This window comes from Oncorhynchus keta, chromosome 2 (assembly GCF_023373465.1).
Source record: "Oncorhynchus keta strain PuntledgeMale-10-30-2019 chromosome 2, Oket_V2, whole genome shotgun sequence".
Taxonomy (NCBI): Eukaryota; Metazoa; Chordata; class Actinopteri; order Salmoniformes; family Salmonidae; genus Oncorhynchus; species Oncorhynchus keta.
Window position 1 is genome coordinate 76,346,411 of NC_068422.1, and position 24,708 is coordinate 76,371,118.

The 24,708-nt window shown below is 42.3% G+C and overlaps 1 protein-coding gene across 3 annotated transcripts; it reads left to right on the top strand.

The window, feature by feature from the left end:
- On the top strand, window positions 1-23,559 carry LOC118372852 (vitamin D 25-hydroxylase-like). 3 transcript variants are annotated; one of them, XM_052484016.1, is made up of 6 exons: window positions 15-370; window positions 479-607; window positions 2,074-2,215; window positions 2,424-3,056; window positions 19,492-19,821; window positions 22,708-23,559. In XM_052484016.1, exons 1-6 carry the CDS (start codon window positions 368-370, stop codon window positions 22,887-22,889), a joined length of 1,419 nt encoding a protein of 472 aa, XP_052339976.1. In that variant the 5' UTR covers window positions 15-367; the 3' UTR covers window positions 22,890-23,559. The 3 variants fall into 3 exon arrangements, with proteins under 3 accessions (XP_052339982.1, XP_052339976.1, XP_052339970.1); XM_052484010.1 differs by having other exon boundaries at window positions 17-607; XM_052484022.1 differs by lacking the exon at window positions 19,492-19,821 and having other exon boundaries at window positions 1-607.
- Window positions 23,560-24,708: the final 1,149 nt, after the last annotated feature.

Consider the following 24,708-nt stretch of genomic DNA (forward strand, 5'->3'; position numbering starts at 1 on the left):
TCTAGTCTATGAGACCAAGCTGGATCCGCGATGACGAAATAAAGCTTTTAAATTACCAACTTGATCTGTGTGGTGCCAGCTGGCCGGCAAGTTATGCTGCATGTCAACAAATGGTCAGAAATCATCATTGGGAAATCAAATCCTCAGAAATAGCAGAATCACGATTTGTTGATTGCTCGAATTGATCGAAGGCTGATCAAAGTTCATCGATAGTCATTACAGCTAAACTTCCAGCCAATCTTTGCCTTGTAGAGGGAGAAGCATCCTATTGGGTAGAGGCCGGGAATATAAACATGTGCAAGATGATATAGCCTACATAACTCTTTCACAGAGGAGAGCTTAGTCCATAAAGCAAAGTTAGAGAAAAATGGTATTAATTCAGTTATCATCTCTCGTCTCAGAATTGTCGCATGGACAGGCTTTCTTAGGTCTGTGTAGTTTATTTATTTCCCTTATTGTTCTTTTGCTGATCCGGCAGCTTGTGAAGCAGAGAAGACCCCGAGGATTCCCTCCTGGACCGTCACCTATCCCTGTCATAGGGAACATTATGTCTCTAGCAACAGAACCGCACGTCTTTATGAAGAAACAGAGTGAAATCCATGGGCAGGTACGGTACTTAACTTATTGTGTCAAAGTGGCTTGACTAAACCTAGGCATTTTTTTGTGTTGGCTACTTGTGTGCACCCCCATGTAGGCCAGTCTTATTTTGCTCAAACCGGTTTAACTCTTGCGGTTTAGCCTGTTGAGTGTTCATTTATTAATTTTGCATTACAATATATGTATTTTATATAGCGCTTTTCATTCCAGAACAGAATCTCAAAGTCGCTTTAATTTCACTGGTGAAAAAACTGTGCGAAATCAAATTTGTAATGGGGCGGCAGGTAGCCTAGTGGCTAGAGCATTGGGACAGTGACCGAAAGGTTGCTGGATCGAATCCCGAGTTAATAAGGTAAAAATCTGTCGTTCTGTCCCTGAACAAGGCAGTTAACCAACTGTTCCCCTGTAGGCAGTCATAGTAAATAAGAATTTGATCTAAACTGGCTTGCCATGTTAAATAAAGGTAAAAAATAATAATCCAGGAACACACACATACCATAATTCCGAAATGTGTCAAGGTTAGTTAGGGTGGACGCTCAATTCTTGACCCTATGTCTTGCGTCAGCCTATAAAAAAGATCAGAAAACTGAACAAAAGAGGCTCACTATTCGCAAATGTATTATGGCAGGCTCCAGCTGCGCTAGCAGGGTTTCTAAAGAATGGCGAATGTCCGCTTAGTCAGCATGCCTCGGCAAATAGAGTGAGGGCTACTTTCCTATCTTTGAACGAGCCTAATAAACTCAGCAACAACAAAAAACGTCCTCAGTGAAGAGCACTTTTTGCCAGTCCTGTCTGGTCCAGTGACAGTTAGTTTGTGCCCATAGGCGACGTTGTTGCCGGCAATGTCTGGTGAGGACCTGCCCTACAATGTTCGGATGTACCGATCCTGTGCAGATGTTGTTACACGTGGTCTGCCACTGCTAGGATGATCAGCTGTCTTTCCTGTCTCCCTGTAGCGCTGTCTTAGGCTTCTCACAGTATGGACAATGGAATTTATTGCCCTGGCCACATCTGCAGTCCTCATGCCTCCTTGCAGCATGCCTAAGGCACGTTCACGCAGATGAGAAGGGACCCTGGGCATCTTTCTTTTGGTGTTTTTCAGAGTCAGCAGAAAGGCCTCTTTAGTGTCCTAAGTTTTCATAACTGACCTTAATTGCCTACCGTCTGTAAGCGACTGTTCCACAGGTGCATGTTCATGAATTGTTTATGGTTCATTGAACAAGCATGGGAAACAGTGTTTAAACCCTTTACAAAGAAGATCTGTGAAGTTATTTTGATTTTTACTAATTATCTTTGAAAGACAGGGTCCTGAAAAAGGGATGTTTCTTTTTTTGCTGATTTTAGATAATTTGCAGTTTAGATGTTATGTCATACTGGACTATAGTCTACTTTTTTTTAAATCCAAAATTAAACAAATTTAGGGAAATATATGGCATATTATTTCGGATGTCTATTTATTCAAGTATTTTATCTCAGATTTTCAGTCTTGATTTGGGAGGCTACTCAGCAGTGGTTCTGAATGGATATGATGCCATCAGAGAATGCCTGTACCACCAGGGTGATGTCTTTTCTGACAGGCCATCGCTGCCTTTATTTATGAAAATGACAAAAATGGGAGGTAAGAAAGTCAGTTATAATGTTTTCTGAATATGGACGTTATGACATTGTTATATTGTTATTAGTTATTATATGCAAACACAAGCTTGGTGTTATCGAACTCTAGGCTATTTGATGGTATTGAGATGAAAATAGGTCCACCTATCCTGAGAATAATATTTAGTATCTTCACACATGCTCAGAACTAATCTCAATATCTTCCTTCTTAGGACTTCTGAATGCTAAATTTGGCAACGGATGGATTGAACATCGTCAACTGGCCAGCAACTCCTTTCGTTACTTTGGAAGTTTTCAAATGCCCATCGACCAGAAGATCTTGGAAGAGTGCATGTTTTTCGTGGATGCCATCGACGAACACAAAGGGAAACCCTTTAACCCAAAGCACCTGGTAACCAATGCTGTGTCCAACATCACCAACCTCATCATCTTCGGCGAGCGTTTCACGTACGACAACTGTGACTTCCAGCACATGATTGAGATCTTCAGTGAGAATGTGGAGCTGGCCGTCAGTGGCTGGGCCTTCCTTTACAACGCCTTCCCATGGATCGAGTACCTCCCCTTTGGAAAGCACCAGAAGCTGTTCCGCAACGCAGCCAAGGTCTATAACTTCCTGGAGCAGATCATCAGGCGCTTCTCGAAAGGCAGAGTGTGCAACTTCCCGCGCCACTACATCGATGACTATCTGAACAAGTTGGACAAGAGTGCTGGCGACTTGGGCACCCCGTATTCCAGGGAGAACCTAATCTACTCTGTGGGCGAGCTCATCATCGCAGGCACGGAGACCACCACCAACACCCTACGCTGGGCTATGCTCTACATGGCCCTCTACCCCAACATTCAAGGTCAGTGTTGCCTTATAGCACAGTAGGCCTCAGCATCAAGTCCTCTGCCTTATCCACACTCGGGCCTCATAGCACCCTGCTCTGTCCTCATTCAGGCCTCATAGCACCCTGCCTTGTCCTTACTCAGACCTCATAGCACCCTGCCTTGTCCTCATTCAGGCCTCATATTCAGGCCTCATAGCACCCTGCCTTATCCTTACTCAGGCCTCATAGCACCCTGCCTTGTCCTTACTCAGGCCTCATAGCACCCTGCCTTGTCCTTACTCAGGCCTCATAGCACCCTGCCTTGTCCTTACTCAGGTCTCATAGCACCCTGCTCTGTCCTCACTCAGGCCTCATAGCACCCTGCCTTCTCCTTACTCAGGCCTCATAGCACCCTGCCCTGTCCTCATTCAGGCCTCACCACAGCACCCTGCTTTGTCCTTACTCAGGCCTCACAGCACACTGCCTTGTCCTCATTCAGGCCTCATAGCACCCTGCCTTGTCCTTACTCAGGTCTCATAGCACCCTGCTCTGTCCTCACTCAGGCCTCACATCACCCTGCTTTGTCCTTACTCAGGCCTCACAGCACCCTGCCTTGTCCTCATTCAGGCCTCATAGCACCCTGCCTTGTCTTTACTCAGGCCTCATAGCACCCTGCCTTGTCCTTACTCAGGTCTCATAGCACCCTGCCCTGTCCTCATTCAGGCCTCACAGCACCCTGCTTTGTCCTTACTCAGGCCTCACAGCACCCTGCCTTTCATCACATTCCCAGTAGGTCAGAAGTTTACATACACTCAATTAGTATTTGGTAGCGTTGCCTTTAAATTGTTTAACTTGGGTCAAACATTTTGGGTAGCCTTCCACAAGCTTCCCACAAAAAGTTGGGTGAATTTTGGCCCATTCCTCCTGACAGAGCTGTTGTGACTGAGTCAGGTTTGTAGGCCTCCTTGCTCGCACACACTTTTTCAGTCTGCCCACATATTTTCTATAGGATTGAGGTCAGGGCTTTGTGATGGCCTCTCCAATACTTTCACTTTGTTGTCCTGAAGTCATTTTGCCACAACTTTGGAAGTATGCTTGGGGTCATTGTCCATTTGGAAGTCCCATTTGCGACCAAGCTTTAACTTCCTGACTGATGTCTTGAGATGTTGCTTCAATATATCCACTTAATTTTCCTTTCTCCTGATGCCATCTATTTTGTGAAATGCACCAGTCCCTCCTGTAGCAAAGCACTCCCAGAACATGATGCTGCCACCTCCGTGCTTCACGGTGTTCTTGGTGTTCTTCGGCTTGCAAGCATCTCCCTTATTCCTCCAAACGATGGTCATTATGGCAAAACGGTTCTGTTTTTGTTTCATCAGACCAGAGGACATTTCTCCAAAAAGTGCGATCTTTGTCCCCATGTGCAGTTGCAAACCGTAGTCTGGCTTTTTTATGGCGGTTTTGGAGCAGTGGCTTCTTCCTTGCTGAGTGGCCTTTCAGGTTATGTCAATATAGGACTCGTTTTACTGTGGATATATATACTTTTGTGCCTGTTTCCTCCAGCATCTTCACAGGTTTGCACTTTCCGCACCAAAGTATAGTTATATCTAGGAGACAGAACGCGTCTCCTTCCTGAGCGGTATGACGTGTCATGCACAATGTAGATGTCCTAACCGACTTGCCAAATCTATAGTTTGTGAACAAGAAATTTGTAGAGTGGTTGAAAAATGAGTTAAATGACTCCAACATAAGTGTATGTAAACTTCCGACTTCAACTGTATGCACTGTCCCACAAAATTGCTAAACATAGCAAGCCATTCGCTGAGGGTGAATTCATTAAAGAATGTTTAATTGACTCTGCAGCAATACTTTGCCCCGACAAGAAAGAGCTGTTTGAAAATGTTGAGGACATGTGTTGAGAATATAGAACAACAGTTGAAAAACAAGGTAAAGGATTTCACCTATTTCTCCTTGGCCCTGGATGAGAGCAGTGATGCATGTGACATGGCACAGTTGTTGATATTCAAATCAAATCAAATGTATTTATATAGCCCTTCGTACATCAGCTGATATCTCAAAGAGCTGTACAGAAACCCAGCCTAAAACCCCAAACAGCAAGCAATGCAAGTGTTGAAGCACGTTGGCTCCGAAAAACTCCCTAGAAAGGCCAAAACCTAGAACGAAACCTAGAGAGGAACCAGGCCATGAGGGGTGGCCAGTCTTCTTCTGGCTGTGCCGGGTGGAGATTACAACAGAACATGGCCAAGATGTTCAAACGTTCATAAATGACCAGCATGGTCAAATAATATGTCTGGGACAGGTAGCACGTCCGGTGAACAGGTCAGGATTCCATAGCCGCAGGCAGAACAGTTGAAACTGGAGCAGCAGCACGGCCAGGTGGACTGGGGACAGCAAGGAGTCATCATGCCAGGTAGTCCTGAGGTATGGTCCTAGGGCTTCGAGAGAGAGAGAGAAAGAAAGAGAGAAAGAGAGAATTAGAGAGATCATACTAAAATTGACACAGGACACCGGATAAGACAGGAGAAGTACTCCAGATATAACAAACTGACCATAGCCCTCCGACACATAAACTATTGCAGCATAAATACTGGAGGCTGAGACAGGAGGGGTCAGGAGACACTGTGGCCCCATCCGATGATACCCACGGACAGGGCCAAACAGGAAGGATATAACCCCACCCACTTTGCCAAAGCACAGCCTCCACACCACTAGAGGGATATCTTCAACCACCAACTTACCATCCTGAGACAAGGCGGAGTATAGCCCACAAAGATATTCTTACGAGGCATAACCCCAGACTTTGAAATTATAGAAGAGCTTACTTCAGGGAATGCAGAGCACAACCACAAGGAAATATTTAATGGAGGAGGTTAATAAGTGTGTGGCAAAGCTGGGACTGAGTGGGTGTGCAAATTTGACAGGAAAAAACATTGGCCTTTTGAAAAGGATACAAGATCAAGTAAACGACCTGAACCCAGATCAGAATACATTTTTCTTGCATTGCATTATTCATCAGGAGGTGCTCTGTAAATGTGTTCTGAAAATGAGCCATGTTGTGGATACAGTCACTAAAGTGGTAAACTTCATAAGAGCAAAGTCTTTAAACCACAGGCTGTTTGTCTCACTGTTGGAAGAGACAGAGTCGGGTCATGCAGTTCTCCCCTACCACACAAATATTGAGATGGCTGAGTTTGGGGAAGGTGCATAAAAGGGTGTGGGACCTCAAGTCTGAGATTTCTGAGTTTTTGCAAATGAAAGGAAAATATGTGGATTTCCCTCAACTGCAAGATAAAGAATGGTTGGCTGATTTTGCCTTCACCGTGGACATCATGGCTCTCATGAATGAACTGAATTCCAAACTACAAGGGAAGGGCCTATTTGCACATCAGATGTACAGCCTTGTCAAAGCCTTCAAGGGAAAATTACTCCTCCTGACCCGCCAAGTAGAAGCCAACAATCTCACCCATCTTCCAACACTACTGGTCTGTTCCCTATCAGGTGACCAGCGGGAGAAGTATACATCGCTGCGTGCTTTGAACAGTGAGTTTTCTTGTCGTTTTGAGGATTTCAAAGTGCTTTCACCTTCAATGTGGATAACTCTCCCAATGACCTGCATCTTGAGCTTATTGATCTTCAGTCTGATGCAGTGATTGGAGAACTATTCATAACAATGTCACTGATGAGGTTCTATGCATCTCTTGATGAACAAAACTTTCCAAAGACTCTGGAAGTGTCGGGACAAGTTGTAGTTTTTCAAGACAGAGATGATCTCTTTGCACGCCAAGCACACACCTTTTCCTTATACCTAAATAAATAAACATTTGTTGTCCAGTCTTGCTCATCTACTTTCCTTTTCTTTGAAAATCTCATTTTTGGGCCTCCCAGGTGGCGCAGTGGTTAAGGGCACTGTACTGCAGCGCCAGCTGTGCCACCAGAGACTCTGGGTTCGTGCCCAAGATCTGTCGCGACCAGGAGGTCTGTGGGGCGACGCACAATTGGCCTAGCGTCATCCAGGTTAGGGAGGGGTTGGCCGGTAGGGATATCCTTGTCTCATCGCGCACCAGTGACTCCTGTGGCGGGCCGGGCACAGTGCGCGCTAACCAAGGTTGCCAGGTGCACGGTGTTTCCTCCAACACATTGGTGCGGCTGGCTTCCAGGTTGGATGCACACTGTGTTAAGAAGCAGTGCGGCTTAGTTGGGTTGTGTAACGCATGACTTTCAACCTTTGTCTCTCCCGAGCCCATATGGGAGTTGTAGCGATGAGACAAGATAGTAGCTACTAAAACAATTGGATACCACGAAATTGAGTAGGAAAAGGGGTAAAATTCAAAAAAGAAAATCCCATTTTTGTGCTATTTCTAGCTAGCTACTATTTGTAACTGTGACGTGAGTGTCATCTTTATTTATACGTGCCTTCAAAATAAATGTACCACAAGCGGTGGGAGTTAAATCATTACACAAAGGCGAGTATTCATTTGGCTTTACATTTGAATAACAAATACGTTTTTCAAAACTTTACTATCACAAATTCTTTATGTGATCTGAGCATGATTCCGGGCCAGCCTTTGCCCAGCCTGTTATAGAGGGTTCAACAGGTCAGCACCTCAGGAGTAAATGTCTGTTGGCTTTTCGTAGTCGAGACAGCAGGTGAGGTAGAGAAAGAGATGCAGGGAGGGAGAGGGTTGAAAACAGCATCTGGTGAACAGGTCAGGGTTCCATAGCCAGCAGCACTACCAGGTGGACTAGGGACAGCCAGGAGACATCGGGCCAATTAGTCCTGAGGTATGGTCCTAGGGCTCAGGTCCTCCAAGAGAGAGAGTGATAGGAGAATTAGAGGGAGCATACTTAACCTTTTTGGGATAGGGGGCAGCATTTTCACTTTTGGATGAATAGCGTGCCCAGAGTGAACTGCCTCCGACTCTGTCCCAGATGCTAATATATGCATATTATTATTAGTATTGGATAGAAAACACTATGAAGTTTCTAAAACTGTTTGAATGATGTCTGTGAGTATAACAGAAAAAAAACAGAAAAAACCTGAGAAAAAATCCAACCCGGAAGTGGGAAATCTGAGATTTGTAGTTTTTCAACTCAGCCCCCATTGAAGATACAGGGTGATATTATTTATGTTTCACTTCCCAAGGCTTCCACTAGATGTCAACAGTATTTTGAACCTGTTTTGAGGATTCTACTCTAAAGGAGGGGCTTATAAAGGATCTTTGAGTGAGTGCCTCGGTCTGGCGCACTCACGTGAAAGGTAGCTACATTCCACTTCATTTGTAGAGACAAAGGAATTGTACGGTTGGAGCATTAACTTCTTGCGTCGAGCCAACCCGGATCCGGGATCATGACTACAGCCTCAAGCCCATTACCATAACGCAACGTTAACTATTCATGAAAATCATAAAATGAAATGAAATCAATATGCTAGCTCTCAAGCTTAGCCTTTTGTTAACAACACTGTCATCTCAGATTTTCAAAAATATGCTTCTCAACCATAGCAAACTAGCATTTAGCATTTAGCGTTAGCATTTAGCATTAGCATTAGCAGGCAACATTTTCACAAAAACCAGCAAAAACATTCAATAAATCATTTACCTTTGAAAAACTTCAGAAGTTTTCAATGAGAAGACTCTCAGTTAGATAGCAAATGTTCAGTTTTCCTGAAAGATTAGTTGTGCAGGAGAAATCGGTCCGTTTTCTGCATCATGTTTGGCTACCAAAAAAAAACGAAAATTCATTCATCCAAACGCCAAACTTTCTTCCACATTAACTCCATAATATCGACTGAAACATGGTAAACGTTGTTTAGAATCAATCCTCAAGGTGTTTTTCACATATCTCTTCATGATATATCATTCCTGGAAGTCTCCTCTCTGTCTCAATCACATGGATGAATGCGAGCAGCTTGGAGATTACGCAACAATTTCAACAAAGGACACCGGGCGGACCCCTGGTAAATGTAGTCTCTTATGGCCAATCTTCCAATGATATGCCTACAAATACGTCACAATGCTGCAGACAACTTGGAGAAACGATAGAAAGGGCAGGCTAATTTGTGGCGCTTTCACAGCCATATAAGGAGACAATGAAAAACAGAGCCTCAAAAATCCTGCTCATTTCCTGTTTGAAGTTTCATCTTGGTTTCGCCTGTTGCATCAGTTCAGTTGCAGTTTTGGAAACGTCAGAGTGTTTTCTTTCCAAAGCTGCCAATTATATGCATAGTTGAGCATCTTTTTGTGACAAAATATTGCGCTTAAAACGGGCACATTTTTTATCCAATAATGACATAGCGCCCCCATAGGTTGAAGAGGTTAATTAAGTTTTATGTTAAAAACATGCTAAAGATTGATTCCATACTTAGTTTGGCATGTTTCTATGGGCTGTAACGGAACTTTTTAACTTTTCGCCCGACGTTCGGCGCGACCTGAACACGCTTTTGGATTTGTTTACCAAACGTCCTAACAAAAGAAGATATTTGGACATAACTGATGGACATTATCGAACAAATCAAACATTTATGGTGGAACTGGGATTCCTGGGAATGCATTCTGAGGAAAATCATCAAAGGTAAGTGAATATTTAAAATGCTATTTCTGAGTAATGTTGACTACCCAATATGGCGGGTATCTTTTTGGCTGCTTTGTTGTCTAAGGGCTGTACTCAGATTATTGCATGGTTTGCTTTCTCCGTAAAGTTTTTTAAAAATCTGACACAGTGGTTGCATTAAGGAGAAGTTGATCTAAAGTTCCATGTATAATAGTCATATCTTTATCAATGTTTATTATGAGTATTTCTGTAAATTGATGGGGCTCTCTGCACAATCACCCCATGTTTTAGAACTACTGAACGTAACGCGGCAATGTAAACTCAGATTTTTTCATATAAATATGAACTTTATCAAACAAAACATGTATTGTTTGTGTAACATTGTGTAACATAAAGTCCTATGATTGTCATCTGATGAAGATCATCAAATGTTAGTGATTCATTTTATCTCTATTTCTGCTTTTTGTGACTCTTTTTGGGCTGGAAAAATGGCTGTGTTTTTCTGTGGCTTGGTGGTGACCTAACATAATCATTTGTGGTGCTTTCGCTGTAAATCCCTTTTGAAATCAGACACTGTGGCTGGATTAACGACGATTTTATCTTTACAATTGTGTAAAATACTTGTATGCTTGAGGAATTTTAATTATGAGATTTTTGTTGTTTTGAATTTGGTGCCCTGCACTTTCACTGGCTGTTGTGGGGTAGGGGGGGGGGTCCCCGCTAGCTGTCCTGGACAGGTTAACTTCTTATGGCTGGGGGGCAGTATTGAGTAGCTTGGCTGAATAAGTTGCCCAAAGTAAGCGGCCTGCTCCTCAGTCTCAGTTGCTAATATATGCATATTATTATTAGTATTGGATAGAAAACACTCTCAAATTTCTAAAGCTGTTTAAATGATGTCTGTGAGTATAACAGAAGTCATATGGAAAGCAAAACCCTGAGGAGAAATCAAAACACTGATCACGCTTATTCCTCATGGTACACACTTGCGTTCCATTGTTCATGAAGACATGAAGGAATACTCCGGTTGGAACTTTATTGAAGCTATATGTTAAAAACATCCTAATGATCGATTCTGTACTTAGTTTGAAATGTTTCTTCGACCTGTAATATAACGTTTTGAAGTTTTTGTCCGATGTATCGCTGACCAGAATGAGCGTTTGGATATGTATATCAAACGCGCTAACAATAGAATATATTTGGACATAACGGATATTATCGAACAAAACAAACATGTATTGTGGACCTGGGATTCCTGGAGTGCTTTCTGATGTAGATCATCAAAGATAAGGGAATATTTATCATGTAATTTCTTGTTTATGTTGACGCCATCGTTGCGGCTATTGTGATTTTTACTTTTGAGCGCCGTCTCAGATTATTGCATTGGGTTTCTTTTTCCGTAAATTTTTTTTTGAAATCTAACACAGCGGTTGCATTAACCTCTAGCGTCGAGCAATCCCGTATCCAGGAGCGTAATCATAGCCTCAAGCTCATTACCATAACGCAACGTTTCCTATTCATGAAAATCGCAAATGAAATGAAATAAATATATTGAAACACAAGCTTAGCCTTTTGTTAACAACAGTGTCATCTCAGATTTTCAAAATATGCTTTAACCAAAGCTACACAAGCATTTGTGGAAGAGTATTGATAACCTAGCATAGCATTAAGCCTAGCATTCAGCAGGCAACATTTTCACAAAAACAAGAAAAGCATTCAAATAAAATAATTTACCTATGAAGAACTTCGGATGTTTTCAATGACGAGACTCTCAGTTAGATAGCAAATGTTCATTTTTTCCAAAAAGATTATTTGTGTAAGAGAAATAGCTCTGTTTTGTTCATCACATTTGGCTAAGAAAAAAAAAGAAAATGCAGTCACTTACAACGCCAAACTTTATTCCAAATTAGCTCCATAATATCGACAGAAACATGGCAAACGTTGTTTAGAATCAATCCTCAAAGTGTTTTTCACAATTCTATTCGATGAAAAATCATTCCTGGCAGTCGGTTTGTCATCAGAGGCAAACGGAAAAATACTGCAGCTGGAGATTACGCAATAATTGCGACGGAGGACACCAAGCGACCACCTGGTAATTGTAGTCTCTTATGGTCAATCTTCCAATGAAATGCCTACAAATACGTCACAATGCTGCAGACACCTTGGGGAAAACGTGGAAAAGGTAAGCTGACTCCAAGCTCCTCCACAGCCATATAAGGAGTCATTGCCAAGAGGCGGTTTTAAAAAATGCGGCACTTCCTGATTGTATTTTTATCTGTTTCTTTTTCTGTAACATCAGTTCTGTGGCACTCACAGACAATATCTTTGCAGTTTTGGAAACGTCAGAGTGTTTTCTTTCCTTGTCAATTATATGCATAGTCAAGCATCTTTTCCTGACAAAATATATTGTTTAAAACGGGAACGTTTTTCATCCAAAAATTCCATGTATATAACTTGTATTATCATCTACAATTATGATGAGTAGTTCTGTTGAATGATGTGGCTATGCAAAATCACTGGATGTTTTTGGAACTAGTGAATGTAACGTGCCAATGTAAACTCATATTTTGATAAAAATGTACTTTATCAAACAAAACATACGTATGTATTGTGTAACATGAAGTCCTATGAGTGTCATCTGATGAAGATGATCAAAGGTTAGTGATTCATTATATCTCTTTGTGTGGTTTTTGTGACTCTGGCTGGAAAATCTTATGCTGGAAAAACTGCTGTGTTTTTCTGTGGCTATGTGGTGACCTAACATAATTGTTTGTGGTGCTTTTGCTGTAAAGCATATTTGAAATCGGACACTGTGGTGGGATTAATAACGACAATAGATTTAAAATGGTATGAGATACATGTATGTTTGAGGAATTTTAATTATGAGATTTTTTATGTTTCGAAATTGGCGCCCTACACTTTGACTGGCTGTTGTCATATCGCTCCCGTTAACTTCTTACGGCGGCAATCCTGTTAGGTTCACACAGGACACCAGATAAGACAGGAGAATTTCACCAGATAGGACAGGCACATAGACTATTGCAGCATAAATACTGGAGGCTGAGGCAGGGGGATCAGGGGACACTGTTGCCCTGTCTGACGATACCCCTGGACAGGCAGGATATCACCCCAGCCACTTTGCCAAAGCACAGTCCCCACACCACTAGACGGATATCAACAGACTACCAATTTACTACACTGAGACAAGGCTGACTATAGCCCAAAAAGATATCCTCCACCTCACGAGCTCGAGGGGGGCGTAACACCGGATATGAAGATCACGTCAGTGACTCAACCCACTCAAGTCGAGTATAATAAGGTCAGAGGCAGAGAATTCCAGTGGAGAGACGGGAGTCGGCCAGACAGAGAGCGCAAGGGCGATTTGTCACTCCAGTGCCTTGCAGTTCACCTTCACACTCTTGGGCCAGACTACACTCAATCATAGGGCCTACTAAAGAGATGAGTCTTCAGTAAAGACTAAAAGGTCGATATTGAGTCTGCATTTCTCACATGGATAGGCAGACCATTCCATAAAAATTGAACTCTAAAGGAGAAAGCCCTGCCTTTAGCTGTTTGCTTAGAAATTCTAGGGACAATAAGAAGATCTGTGTTTTGTGACCGTAGAGTACGTGTAGGTATGTATGGTATACACAATTCGGAGAGATAGGTATGAGCAAGTCCATGTAATTGACACGTCTACTCCCACTCCTCCCTTCCGGCATTCAACGTCGCCAGTCAACTAACCACCGGTCCTGACATCCATCATTACATGCACCTGCAGAGCATCATGATACTTTCCTTCCTGATTACCTCCCCTATATCTGTCACTCCCTTGGGTTCCTTCCTCAGTCAGTATTGTTCCTGTGTTTACGCATAAACACCACTGTTATGTTGTCTTGTTTCATGTTTGTTGTTTTATTAAACGTTTCTCTTGCACCTGCTTCGCAACTCACAGTGTCATTGTTACAGTAATGCTTTGTATGTTAGCAGTAAAACCTTGAAATTAGCCTTAGCCTTAACAGGAAGTCAAAAAGTAGAGAGGCTAGCACTGGAGTAATGTGATCCAATTTTGTGGTTCTAATCAAGATACTAGCAGCCGTATATTTCAAATCAAATTGTATTAGTCACATGCGCCGAATACAACAGGTGCAGACCTTACAGTGAAATGCTTACTTATGAGCCGCTAACCAACAATGCAGTTTAAAAAAATACGGATAAGAATAAGAAATAAAAGTAACAAGTAATTAAAGAGCAGCAGTAAAATAACAGTAGCGAGACTATGCACCTGTACAGAGTCAATGTGTGGGGGCACTGGTTAGTTGAGGGAATATGTACATTTACTGTTGGTAGAGTTATTAAAGTGGCTATGCATAGATGATAACAACAGAGAGTAGCAGCGGTGTAAAGGGGGGAGCAATGAAAATAGTCTGGGTAACCTGCGTAGAAGCTGTTTAGAAGTCTCTTGGACCAAGACTTAGCGCTCCGGTACCACTTGCCGTACGATAGCAGAGAGAACATTCTATGACTAGGGTGGCTGGAGTCTTTGACAATTTTTAGGGCCTTCCTCTGACACAGCCTGAGGTCTGGACGGCAGGAAGCTTGGTCCCAGTGATGTACTGGGCCGTACGCACTACCCTCTGTCGTGCCTTGCATTCCGAGGCCGAGCAGTTGCCAATCCCGGCAGTGATGCAACCAGTCAGGATGCTCTTGATGGTGCAGCTGTAGAGCCTTTTGTGGATCTGAGGACCCATGCCAAATATTTTCAGTCTCCTGAGGGGGAATAGATTTTGTTGGGCACTCTTCATGACTGTCCTGTCTTGGGGTGCTTGGACCATGTTAGTTTGTTGGAGATGTGGATACCAAGGAACTTGAAGCTCTCAACCTGCTCCATTGCAGCCCCGTTGATGAGAATTCCTTTTTCCTGTAGTCCACAATCATCTCCCTTGTCTTGATCACGTTGAGGGAGACGTTGTTGTCCTGGCACCACACGGCCAGGTCTCTGACCTCCTCCCTATAGGCTGTCTCGTTGTTGTCGGTGATCAGGCCTACTACTGTTGTGTCATCGGCAAACTTAATAAGAGTGTTGGAGTTCCAGTCATGAGTGAACAAGAGGGGTCTGATCACGCACCCTTGAGGGGCCCCTGTGTTGAGGATCAGCGTGGCAGATGTGTTGTTACCTACCCTTAACACCTGGGGCTGGTCCGTCAGGAAGTCCACGATCCAGAGGGAGGTGTTTAGTCCCAGGGTCCTTAGCTTACTGATGTGCTTTGAGGGCACTATGGTGTTGAATGCTGAGCTGTAGTCAATGAATATCATTCTCATGCAGGTGTTTCTTTTGTCCAGGTGGGAAAGGGCAGTGTGGAGTGCAATTGAGATTGCATCATCTGTGGATCTGTTGGGGTGGTATGCAAATTGGAGTGGGTCTAGGGTTTCTGGGTTAATGGTGTTGATGTGAGCCATGACCAGCCTTTCAAAGCACTTCATGGCTACAGACGTGAGTGCTACAGGTCGGTAGTCATTTAGGCAGGTTACCTTAGTGTTCTTGGGTACAGGCACTATAGTGGTCTGTATTTTGCACTAACTGAACATTATTTAGTGCTTTATCCAGATAACCAGAGAGTGGAGCATTGCAGTAGTCTAATCTAAAAGTTACAAAAGCATGGATTAGTTTACTGCATCATTTTTGTACAAAGTTACAGATTTTTGCAATGTTACGAAAATTGAATAAAGCTACCCTTGAATTATTCTTAATATGTTAAAAGAGAGTCCAGAGCAATTCAGAGGTCCTTCGCATTTTTGAGACAACTGTACAACCATCAACATTCATTTTTTAGGTCAAACAGCAGATCTCTTTGTTTCTTGGGACCTAGAACTTGCATCTCTGTTTTGTCCGAGTTTAAAAGTAAAACATTTGCTGCCATCCACTTCCTTATGTCTGAAACACAAGCTTCCAGGTTAGGCAATTTTGGGGCTTCACCATGTTTAATCGAAATGTTCAGCTGTGGGTCATCCGCATAGCAGTGAAAGTTGACATTGTGTTTCCAAATGACATCACCAAGAGGTAGAATGTATAGTGAAAATAATAGTGGTCCTAAAACGGAATCTTGAGGAACACCAAAACTTTTTGTTTGATTTGTGAGGGGACAAATCATCCACAGAGAGTAAATTATATATTTTCCGACAGATAAGCTCTAAACCAGGCAAGAACTTGTCCGTGTAGACCAGAGAGGGTTTCCAATCTCTTAAAAAGAATGCGGTGATAGTGTCACAAGCAGCACTAAGGTCTAGGAGCACAATGACAGATGCAGAGCCTTGGTCTGATGCCATTAAAAGGTAATTTACCACCTTCAAGAGTGCCGTTTCAGTGCTATGATGGGGTCTAAAACCAGACTTGAGCGTTTCCTATGCAGTCGTGGCCAAAAGTTTTGAGAATGACACAAATATACATTTTCACAACGTCTGCTGCCTCAGTTTGTATGATGGCAATTTGCATATACTCCAGAATGTTATGAAGAGTGATCAGATGAATTACAATTAATTGCAATTGTAATTGAGAAGATAAGGTGAGCGCTACCATCAGTCATGTTTCATGCCAACAGTAAAGCATCCTGAGAGCATTCTTGTGTGGCATTGCTTCTCAGCCAAGGGAGTAGGCTCACTCACAATTTTGCCTAACAACACAGCCATGAATAAATAATGGTACCAATACATCCTCCGAAAGCAACTTCTCCCAACCATCCAGGAACAGTTTGGTGACGAACAATGCCTTTTCCAGCATGATGGAGCACGTTACCATAAGGCAAAAGTGATAACTAAGTGACTCGGGGAACAAAACACCAATATTTTGGGTCCATGGCCAGGAAACTCCCCAGACCTTAATCCCATTGAGAACTTGTGGTCAATCCTCAAGAGGCGGGTGGACAAACAAAACACCACAAATTCTGACAAACTCCAAGCATTGATTATGCAAGAATGGGCTGCCATCAGTCAGGATGTGGCCCAGAAGTTAATTGACAGTATGCCAGGGCGGATTGCAGAGGTCTTGAAAAAGAAGGGTCAACACTGCAAATATTGACTCTTTCCATCAACTACATGTAATTGTCAATAAAAGCCTTTGACACTTATGAAATGCTTGTAATTATACTTCAGTATTCCATAGTAACATCTAACAAAAATATCAATGACACTGAAGCAGCAAACTAATATTTGTGTCATTCTCAAAACTTTTGGCCACGACTATACATTATTTTTTTCTTCCGGATGGCAGCGAGTTGCTGCACAACAGTTTTTGTAAAAATGTCGAGAGGAATGGGAGATTTGATATAGATTTGATAGAGATTTGAAAATAAGTTTGATGTCCTCTGATTTGAAAGATTTGAAAATAAGTTTGATGTCCTCTGTGCCCATATGACGATGTAACTGCAATGATGAGATGGATGTTCTTTTATGTTTTATTATCACAATGCCATACTCTGTCCAACTTGCCTAGCTATCTTGTCTCAAGAGGACCACAATGGAAATAAGCCCCAGACTTTGTGTGTTATCCTTCATGATTTTACATGTTTGGCTTTTTCAAGTTGTGTGGGCTTGTTTTGTTAAATGGTAGAATTAAACTAAACAAGGGTAGGGGACAGGTTAAAGAAATATTTTTAAGCATTGAGACATGGATTACAGTGGTAAGAAATGGTAGGTCAACCCTTTGAAAATACCTGGATTTCTGCATAAATTGGTAATCAAATTTGATCTGATCTTCATCTAAGTCCCAACAATAGACTAATAACACACAAATTATTGTATTTTTCTTGTCTATATTGAATTATCATTTAAACATTCCAAAGGGATGTTAATTCCAAAGGGATGTAATTCCAAAGGGATGTTAATTCCAAAGGGATGTAATTCCAAAGGGATGTTAATTCCAAAGGGATGTAATTCCAAAGGGATGTTAATTCCAAAGGGATGTAATTCCAAAGGGATGTTAATTCCAAAGGGATGTAATTCCAAAGGGATGTTAATTCCAAAGGGATGTTAATTCCAAAGGGATGTAATTCCAAAGGGATGTTAATTCCAAAGGGATGTTAATTCCAAAGGGATGTTAATTCCAAAGGGATGTAATTCCAAAGGGATGTTAATTCCAAAGGGATGTAATTCCAAAGGGTTCACATACTTTTTCTTTCCACTGTATATATGTGTGCCATTCAGAGAGTGAATGGGCAAGACAAAATATTTAAGTGCCTTTGAACGGGGTATGGTAGTAGGTGCCAGGCGCACCGGTTTGTGTCAAGAACTGCAACGTTGCTGAGGTTTTCACACTCAACAGTTTCCTGTGTATTGTAGGCATGGTCCACCACCCAAAGGACATCCAGCCAAAAACTGTGGGAAGGGTTTGTAATTGTATTTTTAGGGATCCCCTACTCTTCCTGAGGTCCAAACATATTAAAGCACTTACATTACATATAAAATAAAATATAAAACAGTAAATCATATAACATTATTACACCACTACATATCTACAATATGAAATGTTTAATACCACCATATGACAATGTAACAATGTATTCATATAATTGTTATATAATTATTAATAATAATATATACTTGTTATATTGTTATATAACAATAATTGTTATATAACAATATAACATATATCATTGTATGCATATTGGGGTGACAGGGTAGCCTAGTGGTTAGAGTGGTGGACTGGCAACTGAAAGGTTGCAAGTTCAAATCCCCAAGCTGGCAAAGTACAAATCTGTTGTTCTGCCCCTGAACAGGCAGTTTACCCACTGGTCCTAGGCTGTCATTGAAAATAAGAATTTGTTCTTAACTGACTTGCTGAGTTAAATAAAGGTAAAAAAATAGACAACATGCGTGTGTGTCTCTTCACAGTGCCATAAGGTATTTTTTTTCCTGTGTTTTAAATCTGATTGTACTGCTTGCATCAGTTACCTGATGTGGAATAGAGTTCCATGTTGTCATGGCTCTATGTAGTACGGTTCTGGTCTTGGAGACTCTGAAAAGAGTCCCCACCTCTGGTGGCATGTCTTGTGGGGTATGCATGGGTGTCAGCTTGTTAACACCTCTTACAAAAACAAATAGTCAAGAAGTCAATCTCTCTTCCACTTTGAGCCATGAGAGATTGACATGCACGTCATTAATGTTAGCTCTCTGTGTACTTTTAAGGGCCACCCATGCTGCCATGTTCTGAGCCAACTGATATTTTCCTAAATCCCTCTTTGTGGCAGCTGACCACACTAGTGAACAGTAGTCTAGGTGTGACAAACCTAGGGCCTGTAGGATCTGCCTTGTTGATAGTATTGTTAAGAAGCCAGAGCAGCGCTTTATTATGGATTGGAGTCAACATGGGCTAGTATCCCTGTGGAATGCTTTCAACAACTTGTAGAGTCCATGCCCCAACAAACTGAGGTTGTTCTGAGGGCAAAAGGGGGTGCAACTCAATATTAAGAAGGTCTCCTTAATGTTTTGTACACTCAGTGTATGTCTGTAGATACTAGACAAGAGTTGAGGAAGCCTTTGCACCGCAGTATCTCTACCTGCACATTCATCTTCTGCCGATCTACCATTCCAGTGTTTAATTGCTATATTGTAATTACTTCGCCACCATGACCTATTTATTTCCTTAACTTACCTCATTTGCACTCACTGTATATATACTTTTTGTTTTCTTTTGTTCTACTGTATTATTGACTGTATGTTTTGTTTATTCCATGTGTAACTCTGTGTTGTTGTGTGTCGAATTGCTACGCTTTATCTTGGCCAGGTCGCAGTTGCAAATGAGAACTTGTTCTCAACTAGCCTACCTGGTTAAATGTGAAATAAAAATAAAAGATAGAACATTGTGATGAAAAGGTATTGACAGTTTGCTGCTGGTGTTTCCTCTGTGTAGAGAAGGTGCATAAGGAGCTGGACAGTGTGCTGGGAAGTGAGAAGTCCCCCTCGCTGGCGGACAAAAAGAGGATGCCCTATGTGGAAGCAGTGCTACATGAGGTCCTGCGCTTCTGTAACATCGTGCCCCTGGGCATCTTCCGCGCCACCACTCAGGACACACTGGTGAGCGGCTACAACATCCCCAAAGGCACCATGGTCATCACCAACCTGTACTCTGTGCACTTTGATGAGAAGTACTGGTGCGACCCTGGAACCTTCTCACCACATCGCTTCCTGGACAGCAATGGAAACTTTGTCCGACGGGAAGCTTTCCTACCCTTCTCTTTGGGTGAGTCTGGCTTCTTTCCACTCTTAGCCCCCCAAAGAGTAGCACAGACTCTCTCACACACATACAGTGTCTTGCGAAAGTATTCGGCCCCCTTGAACTTTGCGACCTTTTGCCACATTTCAGGCTTCAAACATAAAGATATAAAACTGTATTTTTTTTGTGAAGAATCAACAACAAGTGAGACACAATCATGAAGTGGGACGACATTTATTGGATATTTCAATTTTTTTAACAAATCAAAAATGAAAAATTGGGCGTGCAAAATTATTCAGCCCCCTTAAGTTAATACTTTGTAGCGCCACCTTTTGCTGTGATTACAGCTGTAAGTCGCTTGGGGTATGTCTCTATCAGTTTTGCACATCGAGAGACTGAATTTTTTTCCCATTCCTCCTTGCAAAACAGCTCGAGCTCAGTGAGGTTGGATGGAGAGCATTTGTGAACAGCAGTTTTCAGTTCTTTCCACAGATTCTCGATTGGATTCAGGTCTGGACTTTGACTTGGCCATTCTAACACCTGGATATGTTTATTTTTGAACCATTCCATTGTAGATTTTGCTTTATGTTTTGGATCATTGTCTTGTTGGAAGACAAACCTCCGTCCCAGTCTCAGGTCTTTGCACACTCCATCAGGTTTTCTTCCAGAATGGTCCTGTATTTGGCTCCATCCATCTTCCCATCAATTTTAACCATCTTCCCTGTCCCTGCTGAAGAAAAGCAGGCCCAAACCATGATGCTGCCACCACCATGTTTGACAGTGGGGATGGTGTGTTCAGGGTGATGAGCTGTGTTGCTTTTACGCCAAACATAATGTTTTGCATTGTTGCCAAAAAGTTCAATTTTGGTTTCATCTGACCAGAGCACCTTCTTCCACATGTTTGGTGTGTCTCCCAGGTGGCTTGTGGCAATCTTTAAACAACACTTTTTAAGGATATCTTTAAGAAATGGCTTTCTTCTTGCCACTCTTCCATAAAGGCCAGATTTGTGCAATATACGACTGATTGTTGTCCTATGGACAGAGTCTCCCACCTCAGCTGTAGATCTCTGCAGTTCATCCAGAGTGATCATGGGCCTCTTGGCTGCATCTCTGATCAGTCTTCTCCTTGTATGAGCTGAAAGTTTAGAGGGACGGCCAGGTCTTGGCAGATTTGCAGTGGTCTGATACTCCTTCCATTTCAATAGTATTGCTTGCACAGTGCTCCTTGGGATGTTTAAAGCTTGGGAAATCTTTTTGTATCCAAATCCGGCTTTAAACTTCTTCACAACAGTATCTCGGACCTGCCTGGTGTGTTCCTTGTTCTTCATGACGCTCTCTGCGCTTTTAACAGACCTCTGAGACTATTACAGTGCAGGTGCATTTATACGGAGACTTGATCACACACAGGTGGATTGTATTTATCATCATTAGTCATTTAGGTCAACATTGGATCATTCAGAGATCTTCACTGAACTTCTGGAGAGAGTTTGCTGCACTGAAAGTAAAGGGGCTGAATAATTTTGCAGGCACCATTTTTCCGTTTTTGATTTGTTAAAAAAAGTTTGAAATATCCAATAAATGTCGTTCCACTTCATGATTGTGTCCCACTTGTTGTTGATTCTTCACAAAAAAATACAGTTTTATATCTTTATGTTTGAAGCCTGAAATGTGGCAAAAGGTCGCAAAGTTCAAGGGGGCCGAATACTTTCGCAAGGCACTGTACTGTACACACCCTCTTACTTGAATTCCTCTCCTCTTGCCTAATCTAAATGGTAATGCTTAAAAACAGGGTTAATAGTCATCATGGGCATGAAATTCCAATATATTGTAGATTCTTCTTCTATTCAAACATATTGTATACTTTTTAGGCAGTAGTTCTGAAAGTAGCACACATGAGCCAAAAGTGGTCCCCGAATATTGCATACTATGTCACATATGTGCAGATATGAGCACCACGTCATTGCTCTCTCTGTACTGTGTCCACTGAGCTGGGCCCGCCCTGTAACCTCATTGGATAATGCTGGACAGGCCTCTTGCTACCTGTCACTCAAATGTGAGAGGCCGAAGCTCATTGGCTAGAACTCAAATTGCTCGGGTGCTGGCCCACATGGAGGGAAAATAACACAGCACAGCTTCAATAAAACAGTCGCTTTCAAACTAGGGATTTCGTGTCTAATTGAGGTAAGACAGTAATTCTGCTCATAGATTATGCATTTATTAACTACACATTGAAAAATACTTTCTTCGTCGCCAAAGTACCGGAGCATGTCTTTAACTGTATACCCCAGCTATGATCTCATTTCATTTTACCTACAATGAGTCAAATGTAATAAAAGCTAGAGCCTCTCTGGTATCAAGGCCCAGTAATCTATTTGAGCACTTAATTAATAGACTGGTGAGCAAGCCTGTCCCTGGGGCTATTGCAGACTACAATGCTGCCATTAATAAAGGAAAGTACTGTTAAGACAGAAAAACACCACCATGTCAGTTCAAACAAAACAAATTCTCTCAGTCATACCACCCATACATGTGGTTCCCTCTATTGCTCAAGTTGCACTGTGTATGCAAGTGTAAACCTTTTCCCAGCCATATCATTGGATTAACCTATATGCTAAAAAGGTAAACACTAAACAGCTGATAACAGTGATAGGAAAGGACCTTTACTATCACTTAACAGATACATTGAGTACAATAGATATGTTGTATTGGTTGAATGTTCACTGGAAAACAGTAGTCAACAGTAGCTGGTGTCACTAAATCGGCAGACGGCTCATTGTAATAGCTGGAATGGATTTCATGTCAGCCATTACGACAAGCAGTCCTCCCTTCACCAGCCTCCTCTGAGTAGAGTAAATGATAAAGTATGACATGATCTTCACAAAACTCAATCCATGTTGTGTGGTTTGTCCTCAGGGAAGCGTCACTGTTTGGGCGAGCATCTGGCCAGGATGGAGATGTTCCTGTTCTTCACCACCATGCTGCAGCGCTTCCACCTGCAGTTCCCCCCCGGCACGGTGCCAAGCCTCACCCCCAAACTGGGCATGACACTGCAGCCGCTGCCTTACTCCATCTGCGCCATCCGCAGGCAGCAGTGACAGATTCTCAGAAGGCACAGCCCGAAGGGGTGGGGGGGTTGGGGGTTTAGTCAGAACAGAACAGGGGTCTAGAGCTTGGACTCCTACCCTGTGTTTTACATAGAACTGCTAGAATTCTAAACATCAGCCGATGGTTGTTTCTGAGCAATTGCATGTTTGCACAGCACCATTTGCAAAGTCACAGGATCACCAGAAATGTTACTGGCGAGATCCTGAAATATCAGGTGGAACTTCTCAGTAAGTTTAATCGAGAAGATTAGAAGTGTGAATATTTAAACAATACATGCAAACATATACTATGAATTAACCTTGAATTAGAATATACTTTTTATCTGTGTCCTTATAATCAAATGTCTCATCTTCCCTGCGGGATTACATCAATGGGAACATTACCCACTGGGCACACACTGGTTGAATCATTGTTGTTTCCATGTCACGTTGAATTGATGTTCCCAGTGGGTAGTTTCAGCTGTCTACAGCACAGTGAAAATAAGTGGACTAGCAGCCAGCCTTTCCTAGAAGGCTCTGGACATGGTGTTTAGTCTGGATCAGCGCCATGTCAATCATTCTGAAACTAACAATGAACCCGATCTCTAGGGATTATTCCTTTAAGTAAATTTTACCTTTGTCTATTATGGTCATACTTTGTAATAAAAACAATGCCATTTGACCTTTTTTTACAATGTTTATAGTGTGCCTTTACTAAGAGCAATTCAAGTTACATATGTTTTATGCCGCTTGTTCTTTTTCTTCAACGTGTTGACAGTATTTCTCTTACTAGGTTACAGGTCTATATTTTCTCTCCAGAAAATCTTCCCATCTAAACTACAGTACAGGACTAGTCAGACATTGACTTTTGCAGTGAGCCGGCAGAATGTGTCCAGACTGGGTCGTCTAGGGATACACAGACACAGCCATTATAAATAATCTTCATGTGGTTGGAGCTGAGCCTGGGGCGGCGTCACCCATTTCCTTAAGTGACCTCTCACTTCTACTCTTTACTCAACAGACCAAAGGGCTGGAAAAAGACTCCACTGCAATGCTGTGCATACATCAGACTTGCGGGGTAATATTTCATATTGATTTGATGACTCTAGCTATTTTTGGCACCCAGCATACCTCTAACTAGTAACTGCACTTCTCAGAAAGTTATGCCGAGGTAGACAGACACTGCCAATTCACCTGGATGAGAGCCTTGTCTGTGTGCATTGGAAACTGTGACATTGCAGTCATTTCAGCAAACATCACTGTTCCAACTGTGGTTGTTGGCAGGAGGATCTAAACACTAAGGGCAAAGTTATAGTACAGTTACATTCAAGGGGATTTTTATGCCACACTCACACACACACACACAGTTGCAATTAAGTATGTGTGTGTATGTGTCAATACAATTATTTGAGAGAACAGTTATTTTAGGGATGGTGTTTTATGACAGCTATAAATAACAAAAATAATTTCCCCCACAATTTTGATATGGTTGAACAGTTACAACAGACATACAATATCTCAATGCTACATAAGGGTAACAGCCATTCATAGACACTTTTATGACAAGAACATTAGAGGACACTGTGGTTCGTGAGACTGCACAGTGACAAGCCAACAAACAAACCTTTACAACATAATGAGCCATACAATGTGGGGGGAGGTGGCTGGAGGTTGTAGAGGCATCACAATTCACCATCAGAACTTAAGTAAGAGACACAGTGTCGCTCAACCCGAACGGACTGAAGGGCCACGTTTAGGAGTCGTGAGCTCTCCTCCACAACACCTGGGCTGGGCTTCACCAGCATCACTTTGAGCCTGCTGTGGGACATGG

What these genes read in the sequence shown, in the direction of transcription:
- LOC118372852 (XM_052484010.1), top strand. Translation starts at nt 368, where the DNA reads ATGGTATTAATTCAGTTATCATCTCTCGTCTCAGAATTGTCGCATGGA. An exon ending in AGAGTGAAATCCATGGGCAG is followed by an intron (nt 608 to 2,073) that starts GTACGGTACTTA and finishes ATTTTATCTCAG; the next exon opens with ATTTTCAGTCTTGATTTGGG. An exon ending in TTTCCTACCCTTCTCTTTGG is followed by an intron (nt 19,822 to 22,707) that starts GTGAGTCTGGCT and finishes GTTTGTCCTCAG; the next exon opens with GGAAGCGTCACTGTTTGGGC.